This window comes from Microcaecilia unicolor, chromosome 1 (genome assembly GCF_901765095.1).
Source record: "Microcaecilia unicolor chromosome 1, aMicUni1.1, whole genome shotgun sequence".
NCBI classification, from domain to species: Eukaryota; Metazoa; Chordata; class Amphibia; order Gymnophiona; family Siphonopidae; genus Microcaecilia; species Microcaecilia unicolor.
In genome coordinates, this window is record NC_044031.1 from 384,730,800 (window position 1) to 384,745,393 (window position 14,594).

Genomic DNA, 14,594 nt, shown 5'->3' on the forward strand with positions numbered 1-14,594 from the left:
AGAAGTAGTTTACCGAGACTTCAAAGAGAATGAAGAAAAAATTCCTTCTTGGGAGCTAGAAAGTAAAATTTTACTCTGCAAAATAGAGCAAGGTAATGGCCGAAGGCCCAAGAACATCCAGAGAAAACAGAAAGTGGGACGCTTGTAGAGAAGACAAAAACAGTCTGCGCCAACTTGACTAAACAAAGAGAGAAAAAATAGAGACATGCTACAAAATCTAATGAGATCACACAAGAGCTCAAAAGAGAGACCTGGCTACATGCACCCCGTAACCTAGAGTGTGCCCGAAATGCACCACCCGTTGCTTGACCTGACAACTCTGCCAATAAGACTGTCTGGAATGAACCAGACATCTAGGAAAGGATGAAACGAGGAGACGTTGTTTCATGAGCGCCGCAGCTACTACGACCATAACTTAAGAAAAAAGTGCGCGGAGCCGACGTGAGACCGAAGAGCAGGGCAAGAAAACTGGTAATGAGGACCTTCTCATCATCCTCGTATCGTGGATATTACTCCTCCTATACTGAGATGTACTAAGATGTACCGACCCACACCATAAGAAATGAATGTGGTACTTGCAACCTGGATTGACCACAACTGAGGACAGGATGCGGACTCTTAGACTTTCCCCGTATGACAATACTCATATACTAATAGCAAAAATGCACAGGAAGTGAAAGAATCCCCTTCCAATTGAAAGGAAGGTCTGGAGTGAGGACGTATAGAATGAAAATGAAAGGATCACCATATGTTGAGCGTGGACTGAGACACACTGGCCTTTAATTTTACCGGATCTCCCCAAACCTTGTATCATGTCATGCCTCCTTCCTCACTGAGATGTACAGAGATGAACAGACGCACACTCACGAGATATGAATGTGGTATTTGCAATCTGGATTGACCCCATCTGAAAACAGGATGGGGACTCTTGGCCTTTTCCATTATGGCAACACTTATGCCCTTATGGCAAAAAATGCACAGAAAATGAGTGAATCTCCTTCCAAGAGAAAAAAAACTCCGGAGAGAGGAAGAATAAAATGAAAATGAAAAGGAATAGACTTGGAAAATACCTATTACGGAAAAGGTGGTGAATTTGTGCCACAGGAGACAAGACTGTACCTGACGTCAAGAAAGCTTGAAACAAGACCCTAAAATCTGTAAGGAAGAGAAAGGGATAGCAGATATTATGGATGGTCATACTGGACAAACCAGAATGTTTACCATGTGCCCAGGCTGAATAGATAGAGGAAACAAAAATACAAGTAGATGGCGTGAGGACCTCCCAATATCCTTAAGTGGGAGAAAATGCAAATTGATCGGATAACTTTACTCCCTAAGTGGACATATATCTTGTAAGTCCTAGAAGAAAACTAAGATAACACATGAGAAACTCCAAGACAGTTGGAAAGTAGAGAAGACGTGAATAAAACATGCCTTCTAAAGCAGCTGAGAAAACTGGGTGCTCGGTACACAGGACTGAGTCTCCTAGAATATGAGAACCATCTGAACCATGTAGCCTATGCAGCTGTCATCTGCTATGCCAAAGAGAAAGCAAAGCCATGAAAGAAAATTGCTGAAAGGAAGTAAGACCTTATGTCCAGAATGGCAAAGTACGCAACAATTGAGTATCAGACAATGTATTTCATTGCACATGGCATCTGAACCATACAGCCTACGCTCTAGAGAACGTTTGTTAAGATCTTAAAATACTGTATAAGAACATAGCCACGGAGGAAAATTTCCTGAAAGGAATTAAGATCTTATATCCAGCATTGTAAAGTACCAAACAATAGACTATCCGGCAATGTAGTTCTATCCACATGGCACCTGAACCAGATAGCCTATGCCATAGAAAATGTTTGTTAAGTTCTTAAAAACACTGTATAACATCATAGCCATGAAGGGAAATGTTTGAAAGGAACTAAGATATTATGGCCAGATTGTAAAGTACTAATCAATTGACTATTAGAAAATGTAGTCCTATTCACCAGGAAATGAGAAAGACACAGAGTGACGTACACTGGACCCCCATAAAATAACTGCGCTAGACAATAGCGAAGACCTTTCCTCCAAACATCACACACAAGGGAAAGGAATAGGAAAATGGTTATTTTGGAGCTGAGATACAATTTAATTCGCCCCATTGTCAAAAACAGAGAATTCCCGACTGAGCTGCACTTTGAATCGGAGTCTTGCCAAGAATAAAGAAATCGCCAACTGAGCTGCACTTTAATTCACAACATTGCTAGCAACCAAAAAGTCCCCGACGGAGAAAAAACAGAGGGAAAACAAAATGAGCGCCATTCGCATCGTAGCATTTCTTTTTTTTTTTTTTTTTTTTTAATAGCTTGAAAAATACATGTAAAAATTAATTTCGGGGCAAATATACTACCAATTGCCCCAACTACCGGAGAAACAATATCTCCTTTCCATTGCACAGCCAAACACAGTAAAAGCAGAAAAACGCTGCCGCGTCAAGGGAAATTGCAGCTGCAAGCAAAACAACGGCGGCCAAGCGCGCCAAAATGAGAAGAATAAAGTTCGGGGGAGAAAACCACTGACCGGACCGACGAAGAAGCAGGAAATCCGTGCCGCCGAAAAAAAGATAGCCTCCGATGCCACACAAAACATGGTTTAGCCTCTGGCCCGAACAGGAACCATCAATACAGTTCCCAAGCTATACAGACCCGTCCAAGAGCGAGCACGCGCTTAACAGTTAGCGCCTCTTTTTCTTTTTTACAACTACCGCCGCTAACAACACCGGATAGCAGAGGAAAAATAACTAAGATAACAAAAAACCGCCGATTAAAGTCACAGACGCTGACATCACTTTTTTTTTTTTTTAAATAGCTCCGCCAGAAAAGAAAATAAAGACTCTTCAAACAGAATAAGACAGAAGAGCTACCTGCTTGTTATAAGCCTGGGGAAAGCAAAAACTACTTCCTTTAAATTCCTTTCAATTGAATTAATTCTTTTAATTTTCTTTTACTTGATTTAATTCTTTAAAAACAGCTGACTATTAAAAGTGGCTGCCTCTCCCAAAGACGGTACACCTTTCCAGAGAAAGGGACGGCCCTTCCCTGCTAAGCCAGGGAGATGGGGAGGAAGGGGGGTGGACTCGAGACACCCGAGTTTAACACCCAGAGGCTGTCAAAGAAAGAAAAGAAACCCTGTCAAGCCTCTAATTACGATTCCAGGCACAGAAGAAGTATTATAAATATATCTGTAATATCTTATAGAGAAAAAGAGAGAGAGAGAGAGAGAGAGAGACTAATGGACTCACTTCCTACCTGCTGAGAGACTGAGAAAATACTGAGGCTAAGGTCACACGGCCAGGGCTCCTATTGGCTCTCTAGAGTCAGAGTTTTTCTCAGTCTCCACCTGCTGGTAGGCGGGCACAACCCAACAGTCCAATCCTGGTCCGGTCCGGAGGGACGCTAAGGAATGGAGGGTTAAGTGACTTGCCCAGAGTCACAAGGAGCTGCCTGTGCCTGAAGTGGGAATTGAACTCAGTTCCTCAGAACCAAAGTCCAGCACCCTAACCACTAGGCCACTCCTCCACAATAGTAGTTTACAATAGTAGCACTAGACCTCTTGGACTTGTGTCAAAAATATTGGCTCTAAAATTAAATAAACTCCACAATTCATTTAGATGAAAATTTATAGGAGAAACGAGAACCACAGCTCTAGAAATGAGGAGCACAGCAACACTTTCTGAGAAGCAAACACTAAATAACCACACAATATACTATATAATCTTAAGGCTCTTGATATTAGTCTAACATCCTAATTAATTAAAACTTGTTAAGGTATTAAACAACTCAATAATACTAAGATGCAGACAGCAGTCCAGCAGCAAGAGGGGTGCTATCCAGTCTTTTGCATTGAGTGTTGCATGTATGATTTATCTTCTAGTTGGTGAGAGGATTTGCTCCTCCAGAGGGCTAGCATTGCTTCCAAACCAAGGAAAAGTAGGGCCAGTAGACCAAGGAAAAGTAGGGCCAGTAGACCAAGGAAAAGTAGGGCCAGTAGACTGCCAAGAAAGCAAGCAGAATGCTAGGAATTATTGGATGGTACATAAGACCAATAATTATTATGATGCTTCTGTATCACTCCATGGTGCAAACTCACCTTAAATATTGTGCTCAATTTTGGTCACCGTATCTCAAAAAAGATATAGCAGAATTAGAAAAAGTTCAAAGAAGAGCAACCAAAACAATAAAGGGGATGAAACTCCTCTTGTATGAAGAAAGGCTAAAGATGTTACAGCTCTTCAGCTTGGAAAAGAGACGGTTGAGGGAGATACAGTGGTGGAAATAAGTATTTGATCCCTTGCTGATTTTGTAAGTTTGCCCACTGACAAAGACATGAGCAGCCCATAATTGAAGGGTAGGTTATTGGTAACAGTGAGAGATAGCACATCACAAATTAAATCCGGAAAATCACATTGTGGAAAGTATATGAATTTATTTGCATTCTGCAGAGGGAAATAAGTATTTGATCCCCCACCAACCAGTAAGAGATCTGGCCCCTACAGACCAGGTAGATGCTCCAAATCAACTCGTTACCTGCATGACAGACAGCTGTCGGCAATGGTCACCTGTATGAAAGACACCTGTCCACAGACTCAGTGAATCAGTCAGACTCTAACCTCTACAAAATGGCCAAGAGCAAGGAGCTGTCTAAGGATGTCAGGGACAAGATCATACACCTGCACAAGGCTGGAATGGGCTACAAAACCATCAGTAAGACGCTGGGCGAGAAGGAGACAACTGTTGGTGCCATAGTAAGAAAATGGAAGAAGTACAAAATGACTGTCAATCGACAAAGATCTGGGGCTCCACGCAAAATCTCACCTCGTGGGGTATCCTTGATCATGAGGAAGGTTAGAAATCAGCCTACAACTACAAGGGGGGAACTTGTCAATGATCTCAAGGCAGCTGGGACCACTGTCACCACGAAAACCATTGGTAACACATTACGACATAACGGATTGCAATCCTGCAGTGCCCGCAAGGTCCCCCTGCTCCGGAAGGCACATGTGACGGCCCGTCTGAAGTTTGCCAGTGAACACCTGATGATGCCGAGAGTGATTGGGAGAAGGTGCTGTGGTCAGATGAGACAAAAATTGAGCTCTTTGGCATGAACTCAACTCGCCGTGTTTGGAGGAAGAGAAATGCTGCCTATGACCCAAAGAACACTGTCCCCACTGTCAAGCATGGAGGTGGAAATGTTATGTTTTGGGGTGTTTCTCTGCTAAGGGCACAGGACTACTTCACCGCATCAATGGGAGAATGGATGGGGCCATGTACCGTACAATTCTGAGTGACACCTCCTTCCCTCCGCCAGGGCCTTAAAATGGGTCGTGGCTGGGTCTTCCAGCACGACAATGACCCAAAACATACAGCCAAGGCAACAAAGGAGTGGCTCAGGAAGAAGCACATTAGGGTCATGGAGTGGCCTAGCCAGTCACCAGACCTTAATCCATTGAAAACTTATGGAGGGAGCTGAAGCTGCGAGTTGCCAAGCGACAGCCCAGAACTCTTAATGATTTAGAGATGATCTGCAAAGAGGAGTGGACCAAAATTCCTCCTGACATGTGTGCAAACCTCATCATCAACTACAGAAGACGTCTGACCGCTGTGCTTGCCAACAAGGGTTTTGCCACCAAGTATTAGGTCTTGTTTGCCAGAGGGATTAAATACTTATTTCCCTCTGCAGAATGCAAATAAATTCATATACTTTCCACAATGTGATTTTCCGGATTTAATTTGTGATGTGCTATCTCTCACTGTTACCAATAACCTACCCTTCAATTATGGGCTGCTCATGTCTTTGTCAGTGGGCAAACTTACAAAATCAGCAAGGGATCAAATACTTATTTCCACCACTGTATGATTGAGGTCTACAAAATCTTGAGTGGTGTAGAACAAATATAAGTGAGTCAATTTTTTACTCATTCAAAAAGTACAAAGACTTGGAGGACATGTCCATAGCCTGATATTGAGATAGACATGGGGAAGCCACTGCTTACCCTGAGATTAGTAGCATGAAATATTGCTACTATTTGAGTTTCTGCCCAGTACTTGTGACCTGGATTAGCCACTGTTGGAAACAGGATATAGGGCTAGATGGACCATTTGTGTGACCCAGTATGGCTACTCTTGTATTCTTATGATCTCTGAATGAAGAAAGTGAGTTGCAGACAATTCTCACACATAGCCTGCCATAGGAGAGACTCACTCCTCAACCAAGAGATTAGAAGGAAGGTGACCCTTGGGTTGCATCTCTTCTAAATATTTCTTGGGAATTAAAAGTCTTGGAGAACGCTTAGGGAAAAGTTGCACCTGGACAAGTGAATGCATCAGACAACCAAATAGAAATAGAATGTATCAAAGGAAACCTGTAGGCAATCCTGTTTATATGTAATGTTGTTAAAAACTGTCCTGAACGCACAACCATTAATACTAAGAAAAGTTTCAATACTGAAATAATAGGAGTATATTCTGGTTTACCAGATGAATCTGGAAGCAATTTCATTGCTCCTCAGTCTAGAAGGAACTGCAGTATAGTATGGATAGCTGTCACCATGCCCTGATGTTACATTTACCCAGTCAATATCGGGGTAATTGAAATCACCCATTATATTGTGTTCCCCAGTTTGTTTGCATCCCTAATTTCCTTTAACATTTCTGCATCCATGAACAGCAGTACACTCCTATCACTATCCTTTTCCCTTTTACATATGGAATTTCAATCCATAGTGATTCCAAGATGTGCTTTGTTTCCTGCAGAATTTTTAATCTATTCGATTCAAGGCTCTCCTTAACATACAATGCTATCCCCTCCACCAATTCGATCCACCCTATCACTATGATATAATTTGTTCCCCAGTATGACAGTGTTCCACTGGTTATCTTCCTTCTACCAGGTCTCAGAGATGCCTATTATATCTAATTTTTCATTTAGTGTCCACTTAGTTGGTACCCTTGGCTTGTGAGGCCTAATTTGATATACATTATAATTGACTATTGATTATTACGCAGACAGCATTCTATGTTTTAGAGCAAATATACACCTATAACACTAGAAATGCCATTTTACCTCTGTTGCCTCCATCTCGATCAGTTTCTAATCCAAGAAGTCATTTTAGGGCCCATATTGAGGGCACTAATTTCATTTATAAGATGCCTGTGTGGAACTGTATCTAAGTTCTTGCTCAAACCCAGTACACTACCATCTAGCCCTCTCCCAGATCCACTCACTAGTCACTCTGTCAAAAATAACCAAGCAAAAAAACAAATAAAAAAAATCAGATTTGTCTGATAAACGCTACCTCTGGTAAAATCATGCTACTTCAGATCCTACAAATCAATGGATTCCAGAAATTGCACTATTCTTTGCTAACCAAGACGACAACATGTATCACTACACATCTTCAAGAAAACAACATATTTGAATTGGTATGAACCAAGAAAATGGTCTTGTCGCTAGCAATTCCTGTCAACCAATTAAGGGAGATTCTCCCCCAGTGTCCCCCAATGTCAGTTGGAATCCAACAATATTTGAACTACACAGCATCCACAAAACAAGTTCCAAATCACAGAGATAATTTTAAAATGAAAGATTTTTTTTCTCTGTTTCCAGATAATTGTCTTATAGACCCTCTGAGGACATTTAAAATTTACTGACTTCTTGCAAACTAACATCCTCCTCCCCTCCTATCCCCCAATCTGCTGCTGCCACCTCTTCCTTCTCTGGCTCTGATCTACAGCTGTAGCCAACAATTTGACTTTTGGTTAGCAGACATCAAACATTTTGCACTTTCATTCAGAATTTTTTAGAAGTTCACTTCAAAAAAAATATTTTTTCTAAATCTGATTAAATGCATTACGTAGCATCAGTAAACAGGCAGATGGCTAAAGAAAAATATTTTTCTGTTATTTCTTTAGACTACAGACCATTCCATGTGATATCAGTTACCTCTACGTACCTTCTGAACTTAACCATAGAGAAAGTAAAGAGGAATGAAATCAAAGGAAGTTGACTAGCAGCAGTGTTCAAGCGCCTTGTGGCATAAATTATCCTACAAATATAAGAGGAAAAAACTGCACAGGAGAAAGCAAGGCATTCCAAAACTGATAATTTAACAGAAATAGTCTATGTATTATGGATCTAGAAATGATAAAAATTTTATGAAGAACAAATGTAGGTTTTTACACATTTTGTACTGAGCTGATCTATACAGGCATGTTAGGCGGCGAGAGCCTGATAGGTATGGACGGGGAGAGAGATCTTGGGGTGATAGTATCTGAGGATTTGAAGGCGACGAAACAGTGTGACAAGGCGGTGGCTGTATCTAGAAGGTTGTTGGGCTGTATAGAGAGAGGTGTGACCAGCAGAAGAAAGGGAGTGTTGATGCCCCTGTATAAGTCGTTGGTGAGGCCCCATCTGGAGTATTGTGTTCAGTTTTGGAGGCCGTATCTTGCTAAGGATGTAAAAGAATCGAAGCGGTGCAAAGAAAAGCTACGAGAATGGTATGGGATTTGCGTTACAAGACGTTACGAGGAAAGACTTGCTGACCTGAACATGTATACCCTGGAGGAAAGGAGAAACAGGGTGATATGATACAGACTTCAAATATTTGAAAGGTATTAATCCGCAAATGAACCTTTTCCCGGAGATATGAAGGCGGTGAACGAGAGGACATGAAATGAGATTGAAGGGGGGCAGACTGAAGAAAAATGTCAGCAAGTATTTTTTCACGGAGAGAGTGGTGGATGCTTGGAATGCCCTCCCGTGGGAGGTGGTGGAGATGAAAACGGTAACGGAATTTAAACATGCGTGGGATAAACATAAAGGAATCCTGTTCAGAAGAAATGGATCCTCAGGAGCTTAGCCGAGATTGGATAACAGAGCCGCTAGTGGGAGGCGGGGCTGGTGGTTGGGAGGCAGGGATAGTGCTGGGCAGACTTATACGGTCTGTGCCAGAGCCGATGGTGGGAGGAGGGGATAGTGCTGGGCAGACTTGTACGGTCTTGTGCCCTGAAAAAGACAGGTACAAATCAAGGTAAGGTATACACAAAAAAGTGGCACATTTCTTGGGCAGACTGGATGGACCGTGCAGGTCTTTTTCTGCCATCATATACTATGTTACTATGCTCAGCTTGTTTATTATAAACTAGTAAAAAAAGGCCCATTTCTTGAAGAAATGAAACGGGCGCTAGCAAGGTTTTCCTCGGAGTGTGTATGTTTGAGAGAGTATGTGTGAGAGTGACTGTGTAAGAGACAGAGAGAGTGAATGTGTGAGTGTGTGTGACAGAGAGAGAGTTCCAGGGTCTTCCACCCCTCCCTGCCTCTGAGTTCCAGGGTCTTCCCCCCCTCCCTGCCTCTGAGTTCCAGGGTCATCCCCCCCTCCCTGCCTCTGAGTTCCAGGGTTATCCCCCCTCCGAGTTCCAGGGTCCTCCTTCTCTCCCTCCCTCCGAGTTCCAGGGTCATTCCCCCCTCCTTCAGAGTTTCAGGTCCCCCCCCTCCTCCTCCCACCCAGTTCCAGGGTCCTCCCTCCCAGTTCCGGGGTCTCCCCTCCCTCCCAGTTCCACGGTCATTGTCCCTCCCTTCCAGTTCCATGCCCCCTCCGTACGAATTTTAAAATTCAGACAGGTCTCTGCCGAGGTGCTGGGGGAGGAGATGCTAATAGCTGTCAACCTAACGATGCACAGCTTCTCCCGTCCACCAGCTGACAGGCAACGGCGGGGGGCTTACGCAGCCATGGGCACTCACCAGGTTAAACTTTGCCTCCTGGTCTTGTCTCTGTCCGTCATGCGTGTGACGTGGCGTACCCCTTCACTCTTACTGCTCTGCCCTCGATGTTACCAAGTTTTGATGCGAGGGCGGGGCAGAGAGAGATGTGACAGACTTAAGAACCCTTCACTGAAGCCACGGAGTCAGCTTCAGAACGTTGGAAGTGCTTTTTATTATAGTAGAAGATAAGGGTGTTCTGACATTTTTTTTTTACATTTGCTTTATGGTTACCTGCAGAATTTTAAATGCTTACTGCATAATATATTCCTCAGAGGAAATGCTGCCACTTAAAGAAATCCAATCCCCTTCAAATTTCCAGGTGATTTGGTTACAAGTGGAAATTACATGGATTTTCAGAAGATTCTATACCTTTGAGAACCTGATTAAACAGCTCCTAGATGGGCTCTCCCTTACCATTTTTATGCATACTGGCATCTTGTGACACAGCAGAGGGCAGGCCATCCATCATAGATGTCCACTGTTTAAATCGAGACTCTGTTCCAGTTTCCTTTCCACCTACCATGCTGTAATCCATGCTGCTTGGCCCAAACCCTGAAAAAGAGGAAGATATTTTATTTTCCCTATCTTCCAATTGTTTTCTTCCTAGGAGATACAGCTACAGGAAGCAGTCAGCAATGTGCTTGCAAAGTCATCAGAGTTTTCTGGATGTAAAATACTGTACAAATACTGTTTTGCAAACAGGAATAAACAATGCTAAAGGGATTGCTGCTGAAGGTTCTCCTCTTCTATTCTTATAAAGCTTCCAAAATGTTCCTAATTTGTTTCCTGCAAATTACTGAAGGGATTTTTCAGGTTTACTCTTGCCAACAAGTATTGCCAAAAGATTTAATGTCTCCTTCCACCCTTTTGCAGCTGTTCCATATCACTTTTGAAGAACCTTCTGAATAAGAAATAGGACCAAGAACTGGGAGTTCTCGCCCCCACCTGAGCTGCTGCAAGTAAATACAGAAGATGACCAATAAACACAAGGCCCACCTGGGCTACCCATTTTAAACTTCCTATTGGAACACCACAGGCTCTACTGTACATCAACGATTCCACAAATAAAAATTATCTATGCTTGTTGCAAACTTGGATTTCAGGTACTATTCTATCACCATATCTTCCACTGGTGGTACCATGATGAAAACACTGATATGACCAGAGTACCATCATTCTGTCTCATGCCAGGATTCCCTTCTACAATAACCTAGCTTGGACATTTTATATGAATGGATAGCAAAATTCTCAAATGGAATTAAAATGTTGCTATCTAACCTAAAAATAAAACCAAAAATAAATACTTTCTGTAACTAACTTACCCTTCTCTTCAAATACACATATAAGTAGATAATAGTTGTCCTAACAGAGCTTAATGCTTAAGAGTAAACTGAAATCTTCATCATCTTATGATTTCATAAACGTATCATATGTCCTCTTAGTCATCTCCTCTCCTTGCTGAATCACTGTAATCTCTCAAACCTTACTTTATCCATACCTTTTATTATTTTGATTGCCCTTCTCAGTTTCCTGCACATATCAAGGTGTGGTTATACCGTTAATCCACACAAAGGAAATAAAATATATATTTTTTCTCTATTCCTTTCTGAACAATTCAGACTGTTCTTCCCCATGTGCTCTCCTCCTTGCACATGCCCATGTTAAATTGTATTAGTCATTCAGATGTCCAGTTCCCCAGCCTCCAAGGTACTCCTGTAATTTTTTTTAAATTGTACTTGTGTTAACTATCTTGTTTATTGCTCCCTTTTCCAAACCATTAGTGAGTATTTTGAAACACTGGTCCAATAACAGATATGTGAGCTAGTGTAACTATTCACTTTTCTCCACTGTGAAAATAGATAACTTAGTCTTACTCTTTGTTTCAAGGCTATTCTAGTCGTGCCAGACAAAATTTTGTGATCTACAGACATTCTATTAATAGATTAATCTATGGAAAAATCAAAATTCGAGAGTTCTAGACCACTTCGTGAGAAACTACACTGGCTTCCAGTAAAGGAACAAATTATTTTAAAAGTGTGCACCCTGGTCCATAAATTCTTTATGTGAAGCTCCAGGTTACATGATGCCCTTATCTAGTCTGCCATCTAGGAATTGTTGCAGATCAACCTTTTCATATTTAAAACCTCCATCATCCTACATGTAAGGTCTCAAATTAAATCCACTTACGCTTCCCACCTTTTCCTTTATAGCTCACTATGGAATGCCATTACCTAGATCTATGAAAACTATCCATGATCATCTGACCTTCAGAAATCCCTTAAGACAATTTATTTGGAAAGGCTCATCCTAATGGACCCGTCTTAAATCCATAATTCCTGGAATACAACTAATTTATGGACCTGATGGACTCTATTACCCTTCCCCTCTTTTCCCACGTCCCTTGTAATTACTATCCTTCCTATTCACCTTACTATAGTTCGTTGTTTACCGGATTGGCGATTGCCTTACGGACTGATGTTAGCCACATTGAGCCTGCCAACGGCTGGGAAAATGTGGGGTATAAATGTTATAAATAAATTCTTTCCTGGATACTAACCTGCCTTGCTCCTCTCCTCCGCTTTTTCAATATAAGGATCTTGATTTAGAGCCTTCTGCAAAATTAAAAGATTGTAAAATACAGAGAGTTTCAGTCCATATGGCTGTGGCATTGTTATACAGACCATGCCTCTTCATTGGCAGAGATCACGTGGCGGGCATAATCGAAAGGGGTGCCCAAGTTTTCATGAGGACGTCCTTGCGAAGGGACGGGGAAACCCGTATTATCGAAACAAGATGGACGTCCATCTTTCGTTTCGATAATACGTCAGGGACACCCAAATATTGAAATTTAGGTCGTCTTCTAAGAGATGGTCGTCCTTAGACTTGGTCGTTTCTGATTTTCAGCCACATGCAAGCTCTTTGGTCATGGGAGGAGCCGCATTCGTAGTGCACTGGTCCCCCTGACATGTCAGGACACCAACCGGGCACCCTAGTGGGGCACTGCAGTGGACTTCAGAAAAAGCTCCCAGGTACATAGCTCCCTTCCTGGGTGCTGAGCCCCCCCCCCCAAACCCACTACTGTACACCACTACCATAGCCCTTAGGGATGAAGGGGGCACCTAGATGTGGGTACAGTGGGTTTCTGCTGGTTTTTGAAGGACTCACATTTACCACCAGAAGTGTAAGAGATTGGGGGGGGGGGGGGTGGGGATGGGCCTGGGTCCTCCTGCACCCACTAAAAGTGCTCCAGGACCTGTATACTGCTGTCTGGAGCTGGGTATGATATTTGAAGGCTGTTTTTTGTCTGGTGGCCTCTGGATTTAAAATCCGTTCTCCTGAAGACGCCGATAGGCCGAAACATGTGACTACATGTTGAGAGCGTGATTGAGCTATGATGGAAGTGTACACAGGATTTTAAATTGCACAATAATTGCACAGCATAAAAAAAAGAAGAAAAATTAGTTATATAGGACTGGCACCAGCACTGCTGTTCGCTGCATTTTTGTAGGAGTTGCCCTGCCAGCCCGAGCTAAGTACATCTACTTTTGTAGGAGTTGCCCTGCCAGCCCAAGCTAAGTACATCTATTATAGTTTGATTTTGAATATCTAGTAGTATTGATATTTTTTGGCAGGTAGGGAGGGCTGACGGTGCTATGATGTTGGTTGTGGTGGCGAGTGCACTGCTGACAGCAGTTCTTGCGTACTCAGTTCTGAGCACGGTTCACTTTAACTTAATTTAAGTTAATATTTAGTCCAAGTTCTGCTAGGCTCTATACTATCTTATTTGTTTAGGGTGGTTGGTTTATATGTATGCTTATTGAGGAGGAGTCTACAGTTTCTATTTTTTAGCATAAGTGTTGTTTAGCCTGCCAGATAAATGGTTGGAGAAACATGCCATAGCGGCGTGCCCAGAGCCACATCTGGATGGCTGACTGACACAGGGGGTGAGAATCCAAGCCACCCTACTTGTTGGTGTAATACATCGCAACCTGATTGTCTGTTTGAATTAGGATAACATGGTTGGACAGCCAATCTCTGAAAGCCTTTAGAGCGTTCCACATCGCTTGAAGCTCCAGAAGGTTGATCTAAAGACCCGTTTCCTGGAGAGACCAGGCTCCTTGAGTGAGCCCCCCACCCCAAGAGTATGCATCCATCGTTAGCACCTTTTGTGCTGAGGAATTTGGAATGGAAGTCTCAAGGTCAGATTTGGCCCAATTGTCTACAGAAGGTAGTGGTAAATGGAGCATGCTCTGAAGAAAGGGATGTTATCAATGGAGTACCGCAGGGATTGGTTCTTGGGCTGGCTCTTTTTAACGTCCTTGTGAGCGATATTGCGGAAGGTCTGTCTGGTAAGGTTTGTCTCTTTGTGGATGATACCAAACTCTGCAACAGCGTGGACACCCTGGAGGGAGCGAATGACATGAAGAAGGACAAGCAAAGCTTGAGGAATGGTCCGATATTTGGCAACTAAGATTTAATGCTAAAAAATGCAGGGTCATGCACTTGGGTCACAAGAATCCGACGGAACGGTACAATATAGGGGGAGAAGTGCTTCTGTGTACGGGGGAAGAGCAGAACTGGGGGTGATTGTGTCTGATGACCTTAAAGCTTCCAAACAGATAGAAAAAGCGATGGTCAAAGCCAGAAGGATGTTAGTGTGAATAAAGAGAGGGATGACCATCAGGAAAAAGGAGGTGATAGTGCCCTTGTATACGTTTCTGGTGAGGCCCCATTTAGAGTACTGTGTGCAGTTCTGGAGATTGCACCTACGGAAAGATATGAACAGGAAGGAG

General features: G+C 42.7%; 1 protein-coding gene across 1 annotated transcript in view; it reads right to left on the reverse strand.

Moving 5' to 3' along the window:
- Nucleotides 1-14,594, reverse strand: part of TNRC6B (trinucleotide repeat containing adaptor 6B) — a gene marked incomplete at its 5' end in the record, with an annotated part of 663,786 nt that overhangs the window by 211,923 nt on the left and 437,269 nt on the right. Inside the window, 1 exon segment of the mRNA XM_030210577.1 lies at nucleotides 10,216-10,353. Within this exon segment, the coding sequence (XP_030066437.1) occupies nucleotides 10,216-10,353 (138 nt within the window).